Consider the following 18,501-nt stretch of genomic DNA (forward strand, 5'->3'; position numbering starts at 1 on the left):
TCTCATCATTTTAACTACAAACTCACAATAAAAGATGGAGTAAGCTGTGACAATAATCACTTAGAAGGGTAACAGGAAAGGGATGGAATTGGCTTAGTCTAAGGAAATAGGTTATTGGAAAATGGACTATGTCATCTATGAGATTTTTTTTTTACAAATCTCATGGTAACCACTAAACAAATAATCAGAACAGAGACACAAATGATAAAGAGAAAACTAAGCAAACCATCATAGAGAACTACCAAACTGAATTAGTAGTCTGAAATACATGGGACAAGAAACAAGGGAAATGCAGAAGAACCAGAAAATGAATGATAAAATGGCAGCATTAAGCCCTCGTATGTCAGTAATCACTGTAAATTTAAATGGATTGAATTCTCAAATCAAAAGACCCAGAGTGGTGGGATGGATTAAAAAACAAGACCCAACATTATGCTCCCTCCAGGAAACATATCTCAGCTCTGAAGACAAACACAGGCTCAGAATGAAGAGATGGAAGATGATACTCCAAGCTAATGGCAAACAGAAGAAAGCAGGTGTTGCCATGCTTATATCAGACAAAGTAGACTTCAAGACAAAACAGGTAATGAGAGACAAATAGGGGCAGTATATAATGATAAAAGGGACACTCCACCAAGAAGACATACACTTAAAAATGCATATGCACCCAACACAGGAGCACCAAAGTACATAAAGCAACTGCTAACAAACCTAAAAGGAGATATTAACAACAACACAATAAGAGTAGGGCACCTAAACACCCCAATTACATCAATGGGTAGATCGTCCAGACAGAAAGTCATCAAGGAAATAGTGGAATTAAACAAAAAACTAGACCAGATGGACTTAATAGATACATATAGAACACTCCATTAAAAAACAGCAGAATACACATTCTTCTCAAGTGCACATGGAACGTTCTCAAGGATAGACCATATGTTGGGAAACAAGGTAAGCCTCAATAAATTTAAGAAGATTGAAATCATATCAAGCACCTTTTCCAACCATAATGCTGTGAAACTAGAAATCAACAGCAAGAAAAACCTAAGAAAGTGACAAACATGTGGAGACTAAACAACATGCTGCTGAACAACCAGTGGATCATTTAAGAAATTAAAGGAGAAATCAAAAAATATCTGGAGACAAATGAGAATCAAAACACACCATACCAACTCATATGGGATGCAGCAAAAGCAGTCCTAATAGAGAAATTCATAGCAATACAGGCCCACCTTAACAAACAAGAAAAATCTCAAATAAGCAATCTTAAACCACACCTAACAGAATCAGAAAAAGAAGAATAAACAAAGCCCAAAGTCAGCAGAAGGAGGGAAATAAAAATTAGAGCAGAAATAAATGAAATTAAAACAAACAATAAAACAGTGGAAAGGATCGATGAAATAAAGAGCTGGTTCTTTGAGAAGATTAAAAAAATTGACAAACTCTTAACCAGACTCACTAAGGAAAAAATACAGAAGGCTCAAATAAATAAAATTAGAAATGAAAGAGAGAAATTGCAACAGATACCACAGAAATACAAAGGATTATAAGAGAATACTACGAGAAACTATATGCCAACAAATTGTACAATCTAGAAGAAATGGATAAATTCTTAGACTCATACAATCTCCAAAAATTGAACCAAGAAGAAACAGAGAATCTGAATAGACCAGTCACAAGTAAAGACATTGAAACAGTAATCAACAACCTCCCCATCCCCCCCCCCCCCCAAAAAAAAAACTCCAGGACCAGATGCCTTCTCTGGAGAATTCTACCAGACATTCAAAGAAGATTTAATACCTATCCTCAAAGTATTCCAAAAAATTGAGGAAGACAGAACACTTCCTAACACATTCTCCAAGGCCAACATCACCCTCATCCCAAAACCATATAAGGACAACAAAAAGAATGAAAATTACAGGCCAGTATCGCTGATGAACTTAGATGCAAAAATCTTCAACAAAATATTGGCAAACCAAATACAGCAATACATTAAAAAGATCATACACAGTGATCAAGTGGGATTTATACCAGGGACACAGGGATGATTCAACATCCACAAATCAACTAATGTGATACACCACATTAACAAAATGAGGAATAAAAACTACAAAATCATCTCAGTAGGTGCAGAGAAAGCATTTGACAGGATCCAACATCCATTTATGATAAAAATTCTCAATAAAATGGGTATAGAAGGAAAGTACCTCAACATAATAAAGGCCACATATGACAAACCCACAGTCAACATACTCAATGGTGAAAAACTGAAAGCCATCCCTCTGAGAACAGGAAAAAGACAAGGGTGCCCATTCTCACCACTCTTATTCGACATAGTACTGGAGGTTTTGGCCAGAGCAATTAGGCAAGAAAAAGAAGTCCAAATAGGCAATAAAGAAGTGAAACTCTCACTGTTTGCAGACAACATGATTTTATATATAGAAAACCCTAAAGAATACCTCAGAAAAATATTAGAAATAATCAACAACTACAGCAAAGTTGCAGTGTACAAAATCAACTTAGAAAAATCAGTTGCATTTCTATACTCTACTAATGAGCTAACAGAGAACTCAAGAATACAATCCCATTTACAGTCGCAACTAAAAGAATAAAATATCTAGGAATAAATTTAACCAAGGAGATGAAAGACCTATACAATGAAAACTGTAAGACATTATTGAAAGAAATCAATGATGACATAAAGAAATGGGAAGATATTCCATGCACATGGATTGGAAGAATAAACATGGTTAAAATGTCCATACTACCTAAAGCAATCTACAGATTTAGTGCAATCCCAATCAGAATCCCAATGACATTCTTATGGAAGTAGAACAAAGAGTCCTAAAATTCATATGGGGCAAAAGAAGACCCTGAATAGCTAAAGCAATCCTGAGAAAAAAGAACAAAGCTGGAGGCATCACAATCCCTGACTTCAAAATATGCTACAAAGTATAGTAATCAAAACAGCATGGTACAGGGGCTGGCCCCGTGGCCGAGTGGTTAAGTTGCAGGTGGCCCAGTGTTTCGTTGGTTCGAATCCTGGTTGCGGACATGGCACTGCTCATCAAACCACGCTGAGGCAGTGTCCCACATGCCACAACTAGAAGGATCCACAACGAAGAATATACAACTATGTACCGGAGGTCTTTGGGGAGAAAAAGGAAAAAAATAGAATCTTAAAGAAAAACAAAAAACAAAAAAACCCAGCATGGTACAAAACCAGACACACAGAACAATGGAACAGAATTGAAAGCCAAGAAATAAAACCACACATCTGTGGACAGCTAATCTTCAGCAAAGGAGCTAAGAACATACAATGGGGAAAGGAAATTCTCTTGAATAAATGGTGTTGTGAAGACTGGACAGCCACATGCAAAAGAGTGAAAGTAGACAAAAAAATTATCTTTTGCCATACACAAACATTAACTCAAAATGGATCAAACACTTGAAGGTAAGACCTGAAGCCATAAATCTCCTAGAAGAAAATATAGGCAATACACTCTTTTTAGAATGATCTTTTCAAATACCGTGTCTGCTGAGACAAGGGAAACAAAAGAAAAAATAAACAAGTAGGACTTCATCAGACTAAAGCGCTTCTGCAAGGCAAATGAAACCAGGAACAAAATGAAAAGACAACCCACCAACTGGGAGAAAATATTTGCAAATCATATATCTGACAAGGGGCTAATCTCCAAAATATATAAAGAACCCACACAACTCAACAACAAAACAAACAACCCGATCAAAAAATGGGCAGAGGATGTGAACAGACGTTTTTCCAAAGAAGATATACAGATGGCCAGGCACATGCAATGATGTTCAATATCACTAATCATCAGGGAAATGCAAATCAAAACTATGCTAAGATATCACCTTATACCCACTGAATGATTGTAATCACCAAGACAAAAAATAACAAATGTTGGAGAGGATGTGGAGAAAAGGGAGCCCTCATACACTGCTGGTGAGAATGCAAACTGGTGCAACCACTATGGAAAACAATATGGAGATTTCTAAAAAAAAATACTGTCTGACCCAGCTATCCCACTATGAGTATTTATCCAGAGAACTTGACATCAACAATTCAAAGAGACTTATGCACCCCTATGTTCATTGCAGCATTATTCACTATAGCCAAGAAGTGGAAGCAACCCAAGTGCCCATCAACTGATGAGTGGGTAAAGAAAATGTGGGGTGTGTGTGTGTATATATATATATATATATATGTATGTATATACACAATGGAATACTATTCAGCCATAGAAAAGACAAAATCGTCCCATTTGCAACAACATGGATGGACCTTGAGGGTATGATGTTAAGTGAAATAAGCCAGACAGAGAACGACAAACACCGTATGATTTCACTCATGTGGAAGATAAACTCACACACGGACAAAGAGAACAGTTTAGTGGTTACCAGAGGGGAAGGGGGTTTGAGGGTGGGCACAAGGGGTGAAGGGGCATGTTTATATAGTGACTGACAAATAATAGTGTGCAACTGAAATTTTACAATGTTAGAAACTATTATAACCTCAATTTTAAAAAAAGTAAAAAAAATAAAGCCTATTTAATTTCCAACTAGAATCTTTATCTTGATCAGGAATGACAGGTATATGGCATGCGTACCTCTATTTGTCCATAACTGGCATCTCTAATCCCAGCACTGTTCAATATTGTTCTTGAATTCAGATTTATAGTCATTACAGTTTACCAGAGTTGGTGCAAAATGCAAAATTTGCCATTTTTGATGTCGATGTCCTCATTCAAGCTGTGGTTTGCTACCCATTAGTGGGTTGTGAAATCAATTTAGTGGTTCTGACTTGCTTAAAAAAATACAGTAGAAAATACCAAACTGCACTGAACATAGTGAATTTAAATTGTTTCACAATTCATACAAATTTAAGAATTGTTTGCAAAACTTATATATGCTTTTACATACACATATATATGTGAGTGTTGTGTTGACTTGGTCACAATCAAAATATTTCTCTTACTATTGGACTTAGGAAAGCTTGAAAGCCATTGTTATAATAAATCTCAGCATATTTTGCTGCTTACGCAAACTATTTCTGTTTGTTCCTTGGAATTTTCTAATAATTTTTTGATCACATTCCCACCCAAATCTAGGTTGGGAGTTCAGTGTTCTTGTAGTACTCTGTGTATGTTTCTAAGAGCTTTTAAATGCTATTTTATAATGTTGGGTCTGTTTCTGCAGTGTTCATGACTAGACTGGGTTAGCTGTTCCTTAGGAAGGATAGCACAGTGGTTAAGCACCTGAAGGCTTTGAAATCAGACCTAGATTTGAGTTGCAGCCCATTAACTTACTGTGATCTTGGCAAGTTAGAATCCAAGTAAGCTTCAGGTTCTTGTCTATGAAGTGGGGGAAATTATGGTAGATACCCTCATAGGGTTATTGTGAAGATTAGACAAAGCAATATATAAACAACGTAACATATTTCCTGATACATAGTAAGTGCTCAATAAATAGTTATTGTAATTTAGGAAGAAGATCAGTGCTACATATGTTCATTGTCTAAAAGTAGCGGTAAGATGGTTTCAGGAAGGAAGGAGAGAAATAACATTTATTACGTCTTCAATGTGCCAGCTCTAGACTGAGTGCTTAACAACTATCATCTATTCTTGAAAAGTAGGATATTATTATACCCTCTTTCAGAGATAAAATTACAAGCCTAGAATTCAAATATAGTTCCTACTGGTTCTCAGCCTTTGTGTTTTCCACTCATCTAAGCTATCTCACAGTGAGGGGTAAGTGAGTAAATGACAACTGAAAGGCTGGTCGTTTGCCCGTTCTTCACTCCAGCAGTTAAGCTGCATGTTTGGGTTAGATTATTAATGTCATGCTTTCGGTCTTTGGAATTAGTTTGCTAAAAGATAAAAGTAAAAATCTAAATATTATAGTAGTCTCTTGGCCTTTACCAATAATCTAAGAATTCTAACATTCTTCTAAAATGTCATTTACTTGAGAAAAACCAAAGTTCTCAGTTCTGCTTTCCAGAAAGAAAGAAAGACTCCTCCTTTCTTCACCCCCCAAAGATTCTGATTTCATTGGTTTGAAGTGGGGCCTGGGTATCGTATTTTTTAGAATTTCCCCAGATGATTCTTATATGTAGCCAAGGTTGAGAACCACTAATAATCAATATAATATCCCATAAGAGGAGTGTCAAGGCAGATTTATCAATCGGAGCAGGTGGTCCTTTAGTCCTTACACCCCTTAGCCTTCAGTTATACAAGCTCAAAGAATAGCGTCGCTTACGGCTACCAGAGCAAAGAACTCAGGTTAATGTGTGGTTTGGTAGCCTACATGTTTCTCTTGGTTTCTTGCCAAGAAACCTATTTATTCTCCTGGACAGACCATCACTCTCCATCTTGTAAATAAGCTGGTTACAAAAGACACACAGACACACACGCTCTTCTTTCTGGGAATAACAGCCAGGCAACATTATGTTACCAGTAATGAGGAAATTGTAGCCTCTGCTCCACTGAGGCACCCAGAACCACTTAAGGATTCTAACTGAAGAATCTTTTAATTGTAACATGTTTTAATTGAGTGAGCTACACATGGTCCTTTTACTGCTGTCCTCTTGACCTTGTCCACTCTCATGGATTCTGCTCATCACTATTAGTTGAAGACTGAGCCCATGTAGTTTGCTGATCCACTGTCTAAAACATGTCTCAGGTTCTCTAGGTGGTTATGGGAGGAAACAAGGAACTTTGTTTTCTGATTTATGTACTGAATACAATTCTTTTGGTAAAATAACTAAAAGAATTTATAACTAAGTTATAAAAGAATTTATAGGTTATAAAAGGATTTATAACTAAAGCAGGAAGGATCTCTTAGGAGCCATTTAATTAGGTTCATCCCTTTATAGTTGAACGAGTCAACTACAGCTAGGGTCCAGAGCACAAGAGTATGATCTTTGTCTCTCTAGAGTAAGATTATGTTTAAGAGCATTTAATACCATGCACAGACACACTGTTATTAACCTTGGTCTGGGAAAAGTCTAAAACATTCCCAATTTGTCACTAAATCTCTTGACCAGTTCTTCGGAAATACCGGGGAGAGATCCTCTGTCTGTCCAAAAAGCCAACTCTAGTTGTTAGGGGCTGCCTCTCATTCTGCAGGTTCCCAGTGTACCTTCATGAGGTGCTATGGCTGAGTCAACAAAAATGTCAAAGCCAGCAGTGGATTACTAGTTATCACTTCAGCTAAAACTCTGTACTAAAAATTACATACATTTAAACATTTTTTTGTTTGGGATTATTTGTGCCATGTTTGCCTGTATCAGTGCTGCTAAAGATGAGATGTTTGCTTTGTCATAGCAAAAATTTTATTGTAAACATTTTATTTTTCACAGGTATGGCTTAGAATGTCTGTTCAGGTTTTATAGTTATGGACTGGAAAAAAAATTCAGACAAGAAATTTTTAAGGATTTCCAAGAAGAAACCAAAAAAGACTACGAATCTGGTAAAAAAGCAAAACAATAACCTTATTCCATTTGGAAATTGTAAACCTGAGTCTGTCAGTAAATAAGGAGGGAGTTCATAACTTTTTTCCTTCAGGGCAGACATTTAAGACCTTCAGGCCGCTATTATGGTTCTTGATGAAGAGTGGTGCACCAGCACTGTATAGTAAGAAGGCCTTTCCTGTGAGGTGTTGGAAACACCCACTCCCAAGTGTTTCCTTGTTGGAGTTGTGTTTTGTCATCATTCCCTTGACAAACATGACTACTCACTGATTTTCCATTACATGAAAATTCTATGCAACATCAGCGGGTATGCTTGGAAAGGCAGAATAGCACCTGGGTAACAGCGCAGGCTCTAGGCTAGATCCCTAAATCTGAATTCCATTTCTTCTACTTAGTAACTATGTGACCTTGAGTAAGTTACTTAACTTTGTTAACCTCAGTTTACTCATCAGTAATATATACAAGAGCACCTGTATACAGGGTTATATATGGTTCAAATTAGTTTAATATATAATAAGAAACTTAACACCTGTTACATAGCAAATGCTCAATAAATGTTAGCTATCATTATTCATTACGTTGTCTTATTCTCAAGATCTAGATAAAGTGTATATTGGGAGATAAATGGTTTATTGCTGGAAGGATTGTGTTCAATATGAATCATTTAAAAATTCTATATAATTTATCACGTATATTCTTCTTTGTTATTAGGTCAGCTGTATGGATTAGAAAAGTTTTGGGCATATCTAAAATATTCTCAATCTAAGACACAGTCTGTTGACCCAAAACTTCAGGAATATCTCTGTAGCTTTAAGAGGTTGGAAGACTTCCGTATTGATGTAAGTTTTAAGTCCTTTCCTCTGTATTCTTTTTATTACCCTTTGTTTTTGAGCTATCAGTGACTTTCTTAACTTTGATTTTACAATTTTTACTTTTTAACTTTTTATTTTGAAAATTTAACTTACCAATTTTGAAATCAAACTTTAAAACAGGTGCAAAAATAGTACAGAGAATTCCCATACACTCTGTTTACCAGATTTCCAAAATGTTAGCATCTTACATAACCACAGTACAATTGTCAGGTAACTTTAATTTTGATATGCTCCTAAACATTTTATAGATTTGGTAACTTTTGTGTTGATATGTATTAATTTCTCACTAGCAGTTTGAAAATTTTTCACTTTTTATGTACTTTTATCCTATAATTTTCATAACGTGCTGATGTAACATGGATTTAGGTTTTCCCACATAATAAAATTAGGGCAAGAATGTTATGTGCATACGTAGGGACAGAAGAGTAGGCTTTAAAATTTTATTTCCAGAGGAAAAGGAAAGCACTAAAAAAAAGAATGAGAGGAACATAAGAAGATAAGGGAAAAGGAGGAAGAAGAGAAAAGAGAAATAAGGAAAAAAGAACAGGAAAGAGAGAGGTGAAAGGAAGGCGAGGTCCATCTCTGCCTAGTACTACAGTACTTTGTTTGCCATGTAGTATTGTGTGGATGGGTCTGAGGGCCTGGGGCTGGAGGTAAGAGAAGTGCCTGTGTCTCTGCGTTAAGAGCTGTGTTTCTAGAGTGGCCTAGCCAGTTCTGTCACAGAGACGTCCCTGCTCTCTAACAGGGACTTTTGCCCTACCTAAACAGAAGCTAAGAATTCAGGCCTCCGCTTTTAAATACAATGGAAGATGATAGAAGGAGGTTACGGTCTTGTCTCTAAATAAAAATATTAGTCTGGTGGTGTATAATTCTGGGCTCCCAAATCTCTGTGACCTTTTTTTTTTAATGCAGAATACCTTTTCACTGCCTGCCCCCTCCTTACTTGCAGCCTGAGGGGATTTGCAGGCTTTATGGATAGTTATGTTCGAAAATGCTTAAATTTAGTACCATCAATAATGCTCTCCAGTCTCCTTATCCTGGAAATCCTAGATAAACCTTCAAACACGCTGAAGGTTATTTGACTCGGTATCTCTTTTTCCCCCTGCTGTTTTCCTTTATCTTTTAAACATTACCGTTCAAGCAAGCCTAGGATAGGAGTTTAGGGCTGAGGAGGAGACTCGAGTTATAAATGCTTTGCAGTTGACAGAAGTCGAATAAAGGAGAAAAATACCGTCTCGGAAACATTTTCTTGGAGGCAAGGAAGCCAGCCTTGAGCTTATGCCCTACTATGTAGTTCAAGCCCTGAAACGCAAGAGAAACTTAATAAACATGTGTTGAGTGAAAGAATGGACCAGTACTATAGGCTGATTTAGTTGGGGAGAAAATTTAAACTTAATACCTTAAATTGCTGTGAAGTTTTCATTATACTAATAAAATCTACTGAGCACCAACATAGTTTCCTTCTTTGTTGGAAAAGTCTGTCCTTAGATTTTAAAGGGAAGAAAAATAGTAAAATCATCGCTGTGTTGTCTTTCATAATTTGCAGCCTCCTATTAGTGAGGAATTTGGAAGAAAAAGACATTCATCTACTTCTGGTGAGGAGAGTAACCGTCATAGACTTCCGTCTAATTCCTCTACAAAGCCACTGAACGCTGCTAATCAGCTTGAGGTCCCAGTACTCTCTCCCCGAACGGGTACTTCCCAGGAGTCCAGTGACGACTCGCACCAGCACAGTGCTGCCGCAACAGATGGTGAAAGGCCTGAGAAATAGACTCTCATGAAAGCGGTTTGCCCTTGAAATCTACGTTTACGCCAGTCTTTGTTTGGGAAGAATCTTCTGATGTTTAATTGTGATAATCAGAGAAAAGAAAAAGAAAGAAAATGGTAGCGTTTTTTTCTAGCAAGATAAATTCTAAAAACATTTTCCCTGATTTCATGATCAAGGGTGGTTTTGGTGACCTTTCATAGAGATCCTCTAGTAACGTATTTTGGTCTCAGTATTTTTCAAAGCCATTGGTTACAAGAACAGCATTCCTTAAATATATGCAGAACCACACAAGGAATGCCTAACATTTCAGCTCATACTTCTTAAAGAAGATATAGTAGGTTGTATTCATCCTTCTATAGAGCTTTCTTAAAGAATCCAATTCCCCACTCTCAATTCATATTTGAACTTATCAAAAACAAAGGAAGATTATGTATATATTTTTTTAATTTTGAAAAAGAATATGAAATGATACATTTTCTTTTCTTTTAGATGTTTAGTTTAAAGGAAACTTTTTTTTACACAAAAGTAGAAATATATTGCAGTTATATTGAAGTATATGCCCTTTGGATGCTGAGTTTTGCTTTTTCCCCCAGTCATACCTCATGATTTCCATGGTTACTGTGTTGGTGTGGAGTCTTCTGAATTGGCATCAGCTGGTTACGTATTAGGAGAGATTTACTTTTTGTGACTCTATATAAACCTGCACAAGTAATTGAAAACTGGGTTGGGATTGGTTGCAATATTGTCCCAAATTCATTAAATCTTGCACCGTTTTGATTGCATCTGCTGTTTGTACATCTGCAGGTGGGTATGTCAGTCAGTCAGGTTATCTTCAATTTACAAGGGGTACTTAGTTTTTTCTTTTTGTTTCTTTTAGTTTTGTTTTATGCTCATAAGTGTTTTTGAGAGTTATAGCAGATTGATTTCTAATTTTTATTGCTATTGTGACTGGTGTAAATGATAGTTTCAGTTTTTGTGGGAATTTAAAAAAAATAAAGCACTTATTTTAAATTATTTGAATTGATTTTTAATTATTTTTGTTTAGAATATAGTTGAAAAGCTATAATATTCAAATTCTGCTAGTAGGGGACCATTATATTTTGTGAATGAAGTTTCGGTTATAAACTTATAACCATTTTTATTTAGCACATATATTTTCTTGTATTGGCAGAAGCAGGTAGTTTAATACACTAAATTTATTATTTTCTTTTTAATGTCTTGTTCTTTTAGAATGACAACATTGAAATATATATAATTTTCTTTGAATAAATGGGCTATTCATCAGTAAAGAGATTTTCAGTAGGGTATTTCCTATGCATAAATGATAATCTGCAGCTTTATAATATTTAATATTTTGGGGTCATTTTGAGGTTTTAATTTTCAGAAATAGTCACCTTTGAATATTCAGGAAATAAATTTTACTTAAAGATCTTGGAAAGATAATGCAAAACAACTAATGGATTAGAATAATAAACTTTAAATGTTGTCTTAATTGGATGTGTAGTTCTGGCCTTTCAGTGAGAAATTTCCAAACTATGCTTATTAGCTTTAAGTGGGCTTTTGAAATGATCTAAAAATTTTTCTCAATATCCTTTTTGTGTTGTGAAGACATACATCTGAAACTTGGATTTAACCTAAGATTATTTCTCCTTACCTAAATATGGAAGTGTAAATTTGACTGGAAAATCATCCATTTTATATGAAAATACAGTAATCAAGAGTTTTGTGATGTGTAATAAATTAGTAATTTTATCATCTTATTTTGATTATAAAAGTAATACATGTGCACTGGGAAATTTAGAAAAGGACAATGAAGAAAATAAAGTACCTTTTAAAAACCAAAAAAACAAAATTGGTATCATGCTGTACATTCAGTGTTATAATCTGCTTTTTCACGTAGTAGAGGTAAGCATTTTCTGATGTCCTTAATATCTCTGCACCATGACTTTTACAAGTTACGTAGTATTCCAGCGTATGGATGAGCCGTGGTGTATTTAGCTGATCGCTTATTGTTGAACTTTAGCATGTGGCCAGGTTTGAGCTGTTGTAAACAACAATTTAATTAATAATATTACTATGGATAAGTCTTTGTGTATAAATTTGTGTATTTGTTGCCTAGCATAAACTCCTAGAAATTGAAATTCTAAGTAAAAACGTATTCCCATTTAACAAACTCTAGAATGGTCACACAATTTATACTTTCACCAACAGCATCTGCTTTTCTACGTCCTCACCTCACTGATTATAATAAATCTTTCTCTTTGATAGATTGGAAAGCAAAAAATATTATTTTAAGATCATTATTAACATCATCATTTAAACCAGGTTACTAATGAGTGATAATTTTTATTGTTTATTAACTATATTATTTGTGGATGGCTTGATCATATCCTTTATGTTTTCTTTTTGGAGTGATTATCTTTTTCTGATTGATTTGTAGAGCTTTTTTACTTACCAAGAATATTAACCCTTTACTTTCTAATTTTGTGTATGTATGTTTGACATGGTATGTACATTTTTTGGGTAAAATTTAAAACAATTATGCCACTATAAGGAAATTTCAAATGTAAAACTCAAGCAAATAAAAGCATTGTTCAATGAAAATAACATTAACTATAAATCTAAATAGCCCTACCCAAAATTTATGTAAGTCCTTAGAGACCTTAGATAATTCCTTCTTTACGGTTTTGCACAGTATTTTTTTTTTTAAATAAAAAAGGCAATGTTAAAAATGTTTAAATCCAAACTACTTGTCTTTTAAAGGAATAGTTGAAGTCATCTTTGGAATTCTTTATACTAAAAGGAATCAAGGAAGAAGGTTATGTTTTAAAATAGATATTTTAGTTTTAAAATAGATTTTATTTTTTAAAACTTGTTTTGTCAGTTTGGGACTCCGCTCTGATATTCTCTCATGCTTTTCCTTGCCATTATATTAATGATATTACCACTTTCCTTTCTGTTCTTAATCTTGTCTTTCAACTAATTTCTTAGCTCTCATGAAACTGCTTATTTTTATTTTATTCTTGCATGGGAGACTGATCCAATAGAGTAATACCTAATTATATCACCACTAGATGGCAGAATGGAATAAGTCGGATCTGTAGTCTTTTGACAGCAGAGTGTGTGTGTGTGTGTGTGTGTGTGTGTACGTTTTGGAGAACTCTCACTCCATCTTGTGGTGATATATAATTATGTCAATTAGTTTTGCATTCCTAATAGTCATAAGTGTCTCAACAACTCATGATTACCTTGTTAGGGCAATGCCAAACTGTGCTTAGTTATTAGTAAATAAATACAGTAACAGCATTAAGATTTGTTTATGGTTAAAGAGGAAAATACTATTTCTTTTTTTTGTCCTTTCATTGAAAACTTTGAAGTACTTTATTAGCATTATTTGTGATTAACCCTCGAGATGCAAACAAGGCGAGAAAATTGTAAGATACACCTGTTTACATGTCTGGCTAACCTAAGCTGTATAGTTAAATCACACAGCAAGTTAGTGAATGGATCCTGCCCGAAACATGAGAAACTTAAAACTAGATGTTACTCTTATAACTAGAACAAATTTGTTATCACACAGCTAGTTGAATGGCTGACCAGGGATTGGAACTCCAATGTTCTGGCTCCAGACCCAAAGCTCTTCGTCTTAGCCAGACTGTTCTTTAACAGCTTGAAATAGTGAAACACATGAACACTGACTCTAAAACTCGACTACAGTGATTGTTAACTATTATAAAATCAAGTTTAGATTCTTGTAGTTAAGGCTGTAAAGTTTCTGTATCATGCACATCCTCTGCAGTAATGAATGGTCTAGTGGAATATTTAAATATATACATTAAGTGCTATATGGCAAATCCTTTTTGGGGGTAAATTGATCAGGGAACAAAATTATTCATCTGTTTAAATGTTTTCCCAGAATTAGATAAGGTAAAATAGAAAATAAACTGAACATTTTATTCAGAATACACTTAGAAATTTTCTACTACTTAGGGTTATTGTCAACTGAAGATACTATACTATTCAGAAATAATGATATGCTAGTCTTTAAAAAGCTTGAAGGAAATATGCCACGTGGTTAATTAACAGGAAGCACCTCTGGGTTTATACTCTTTCACCAGTTTTCTGAATTCTTTACAATGAGCCTGTTTTTAGCTTGGTCAATTAAAACATGATTTGGTTAATAGAATGGTTTTTACTAATTTACATATTTACTTCAATAAAAAATGCAAAATGTACTATTTATTATTTTGCTTTTGTTTTTTCCAGGTAGTATTTCAAGTCTACAAAGTTGCATACCTTTCTCAGGGTGTTTTAAGATACTTTTGACCTTCATTACAACATAACCATAATCATAGTATGGTGATGTTTAATGTTAAAATTTTTAGATTTCTGGTTGAATGCCCTTGAGTATAATCTAAGATGACAGTGACTTTTGATGAGTCACTAGAAGGGCTTTGAGAGGGAGGGTCCATAAGATCCCCAAATTTAGTATGTAGAATTTTATATACTACATTCTTTTGGGGAGATAGTCCATAGCTTTTATCAGATTCCTACCAGGATTTATGATCCCAATAAATTTAGTAATCACTGCTCTGGAGAAAATTCAGCTTATTTGTTAAAAACATGATTTGAATCCTGGCTCCCCTCACTAAGTTACGGTCCTTCATCTATACAGTTGCACTTTCCTCATAGTGTTATAGAGATTAAATGTAAAACATTTAACACAGTTTCTGGTATGCGGTAAGCACTCAGTGCACACTAGCTGTTATTAGAACCAAGTACTGGACAAGTTATATTCAGATATGTAAAGGTATTTTCTCCAATAGGCTATGAATATCATTTTAAACCTTCATGTGAAATTAATCTATTTAAAACATTTTAATTAGTAAAGTCAGATGCCTTGTAATTGTTTTGTTGTCCTAAGATAATAAAGTTATAAACACTTTTCTGCCCTTGTGGTGGCTCACTTACCTCCATGTGAGAAGTACTAGGGTGCTTAGATCCTACTTCTGATTCAGCTGACTCTGAATGACAAGGGCATGGATTCCATGAAGCGGTCACCAGGTCATGAATCTGAACTATCGTAATAGCTCACTTTTAGTTCTTTCCACTTGTTATTCAGTTAACAGTTTTGCTCATGTTTTCACAGCATCACTGCAATCTATTACTTTTGCCTCCTCGTAAATATCCAGTCCCTGAGCAGGATGTGAGAATCTGCCTTTCCGTGACCCACAGCCTCTCCCAGACTCAATGACACTCCAGTGACCTCCCCACTGCCACTCACTTTCTTTTGCATGAACCAGAGTATATAGTCTAAGGACCAAGGGAAGCATCAAAATATCTCAAGAGTTTATAAAAAACACGCTTTTAGAAACTCCTTTGGGTTGTCAAGGTAGTATGGTCTAATGCAGTGGTTCTCAAATTGGGGCTATGCCCAGGAGTACTTAAATACCTTCAGATGAATTTGCATAGGCATAGATCATTTTAAAGGAACCACTTTCCAGATTCTCAACTTTCATAAATACTCTTTCCTAAAATTGATTTATCTGATAAGCTGCTCGAGTTCCTAATAGTCTTTTTCCCACTTTATTAAAGAAAGGCATTGCTCTTACCCATCCCAAATATTACACTAGATGTGAAAGTCATTATAGGCCACACAAAAGTGAAACCTTTAACGATTCGTTGAGCCCTCATAAACTCTTAAGACTTGCTGAATTTCTCTTCTTTATAAATATTTCTGTTAAGGGTAAGGCTTTGTGTATTTTTGGTTGGCATTTATTGCATTATTCACTGAGAGTTTGTGTTTTCATCAAATCATACCAAATGTATGTTACAGTTACTGTCAGTCCTCATCTTATTTCATCTGATAAAATGTTTTAAAATTTTTCTACTTCCTATTTACAACATGTATTTTAAAAGTAGGTGTCAGATTTGTTTTTAGCAGACTAAAACGTTCTCTTTCATTAGATTTCTTTAAAAAGTTGCATCATGATTCTTCTCCAGACATGCATTTCCAATAAAACTTGTGAGGGGGCTTGTTGAGCTGTTTGTCCAGTCCATTTCTCCTTCCTGGCGCGCACTGCTAGACTGCATGCCCAGCCTCCTGCTGTTTCAGGTTTGCCAATATCACTGATTCTGGGCATTGAAAGGCGGAGGAGGTCAGGGCACAGCTTCCAGACCTGCCCGTATGCCATCTCCATTCTCACTCTTTCCTTCTTTGGCTATGTGGAAGCCACGTGTGGAAGACAGCAGAACCCCACGATGGGAGGAACCTGTCCCTGAATCATCACCTACTTCCTTTTGGGACTCTAAATGATCACGAAATAGTCCTTTATTTTTTTAAGCCATCAAGAATTTGGAGTTCATCGGTTACGGTAGCTAGTATTACCTTAACTAATAATAAAAAAATTACTACCTATGTTTAATAACTACCAAAACATGTACATATGTTGTCTTGCTCAATTATGTATTAATATTTATAATAACTCAATCCAGAAGAAAAAATTTTACTAGAACCACTTATGGTTAGAGGAAAATAAAATCTTTAATTATAAACAATTTTTGTTGTAGATATGTATGTGATGATCAGTAAGACTTTCAAACTTTAAAATGTATTAGGATAAAAATCTCGAGAAAATGGAATGGAAATACAGGTTCAAGGGGAAAAAGGAAAGGTGTATGTTTTCTAAATGTTAAAGAAGAGCTTGCTCATACATTTTAAAAAATGGATTTAACTGTTACATTTGGGTTTCATTGGATTCACTTAAAAAGTGAGTAATTTTATGTGTCAGTATTTATAATATGCTGGAAATTATGACTTTTGGAACTATTAAAATGAAAAATTTTAGAAGACCCTAAACAACTTAAAACTTTGTGAGGGATACATGAGTTTATGGAAGTTATTTTAGGGGATTTTCAAGCAAAACTCTTTGAAGACTGATGGGAGTGGGAAAAGTGCAGACTTTTGAGTTAAGTGGCTCTACATCCAAATTCTGGTTCTGCTGTGTCGCTGGGCATGTTAGCTTAACCCATTGGCCCTTACTCTATTCCAATGTTGTAATGAAAATACATGTAAATTACTTACTCTCTGCACTAACCTGCTCTTGCTATTAAAAATGAAGTACTTATAGGAGGGAAAAAAATTCGCCACTCAGATGAAAATTAATTCATCAAATCCCTTATTTCTCAGAGTGAATGGAAAATTAGGTACAGAGGGGAAAGAACTTGATTCGGGAGAGAACGGATAATTTTAGATCATGAACCAAAGGAGGAAGCTCTGTTACACGGCAAAATGGTACTGAAGGGGACTTATTTGGGAGGATACCAGGAAGGATGGCAAGGCTGTATGTGAAGGAAAGATGAGAAGGAAGCATAAGTTTGCTTTAGCTTACATTGGTTCTAGTCTACCATGCAATTAAAATAGCTCTTAAATTATAAAGTTACTCGAAAGATTGCTTTTAAGTTGGTGTAATTATTTTATATGTACTGTAAATAGCATGTACTTTGTGAATTTCCGCCCTTGTGTTCCACGTGACTTCTATTTTAAGTAGCTCCAAAGGGATACCAGAGAATTAAGTAGGTCAACTGCCACCTGTGTTTGTTGCCTTTATAATTCTTTGAAATCTCTGAGAGAATTCAAGACATTAAGTTTGGCAATCTCTTTACCTAATACCTCTGATTACAGTGTGTACCTATTGGGACAGCAGAAGAATGCTAGTGGCCATGGCTGGAACAGAAGCTGAGGAGGGCTGTGGAACTGCAAAATTCGTGCCTGGTACACAGGGCAAATTTAGATAAAACAGTACATGATGTCACCTGACTTTTCTATTACTTCATTAGCTACCTTAAAATTCAGATTTACCACTAGAGTTCTTGCATTTAGGAAGAGATCAGAGAAAGTCACAAGAGAAGCATATTTTGAAAAACGTTAGCCAATGTTCTTGGGGATATAAATTGACACAAAAGCTCTATTATTGAAAATTTAGTAATACCTTCCAAAATTTTAAGTTTGTTTACCATTTGACCTAGCAATTCCACTTCCAGGAATTTACCTACAAATATAATCTTTGCACACATGTGCAAAGATGTACATAGTATTAGAGTCATGAAAACATTACTTTTAATAGCCTAAGATTACAGACAACTTGAATATCCATCAATAAGAGACTGAGTAATAGTTATAGTATGGCCATATAGTGGATTTCATGAAGGACTGACAACTTGAGAGTTGATAGGAATATTGGGATATTCCTTAAGGAATAGTCTCCAAGATATGGTAAATGAAAAAAGCAAGGCACGTAGCACTGTGTCTGGAATTCCACCTTTTGGTTAAAAAAATACACGTATCTGCTTGTATACGAATAGAATAG

At 35.1% G+C, this 18,501-nt stretch overlaps 1 protein-coding gene across 8 annotated transcripts in view; it reads left to right on the top strand.

The window, feature by feature from the left end:
- Window positions 1–11,130, top strand: part of LARP1B (La ribonucleoprotein 1B) — a 132,155-nt gene extending 121,025 nt beyond the window's left edge. For 2 of the 8 annotated variants that reach the window (XM_046656669.1, XM_046656670.1), the window contains exons 17-19: window positions 7,382–7,491; window positions 8,204–8,331; window positions 9,911–10,553. In XM_046656669.1, the coding sequence (XP_046512625.1) occupies window positions 7,382–7,491; window positions 8,204–8,331; window positions 9,911–10,135 (463 nt within the window). In that variant the 3' untranslated portion in view covers window positions 10,136–10,553. Of the gene's footprint in view, window positions 1–7,381; window positions 7,492–8,203; window positions 8,332–9,910 lie in introns of all 8 variants that reach the window. The other 6 variants (XM_046656671.1, XM_046656676.1, XM_046656668.1 and 3 more) reach the window with 6 other exon arrangements.
- The last annotated feature ends 7,371 nt before the right edge of the window (window positions 11,131–18,501 follow it).

This window comes from Equus quagga, chromosome 3, assembly GCF_021613505.1.
Source record: "Equus quagga isolate Etosha38 chromosome 3, UCLA_HA_Equagga_1.0, whole genome shotgun sequence".
Lineage (NCBI taxonomy): Eukaryota > Metazoa > Chordata > Mammalia > Perissodactyla > Equidae > Equus > Equus quagga.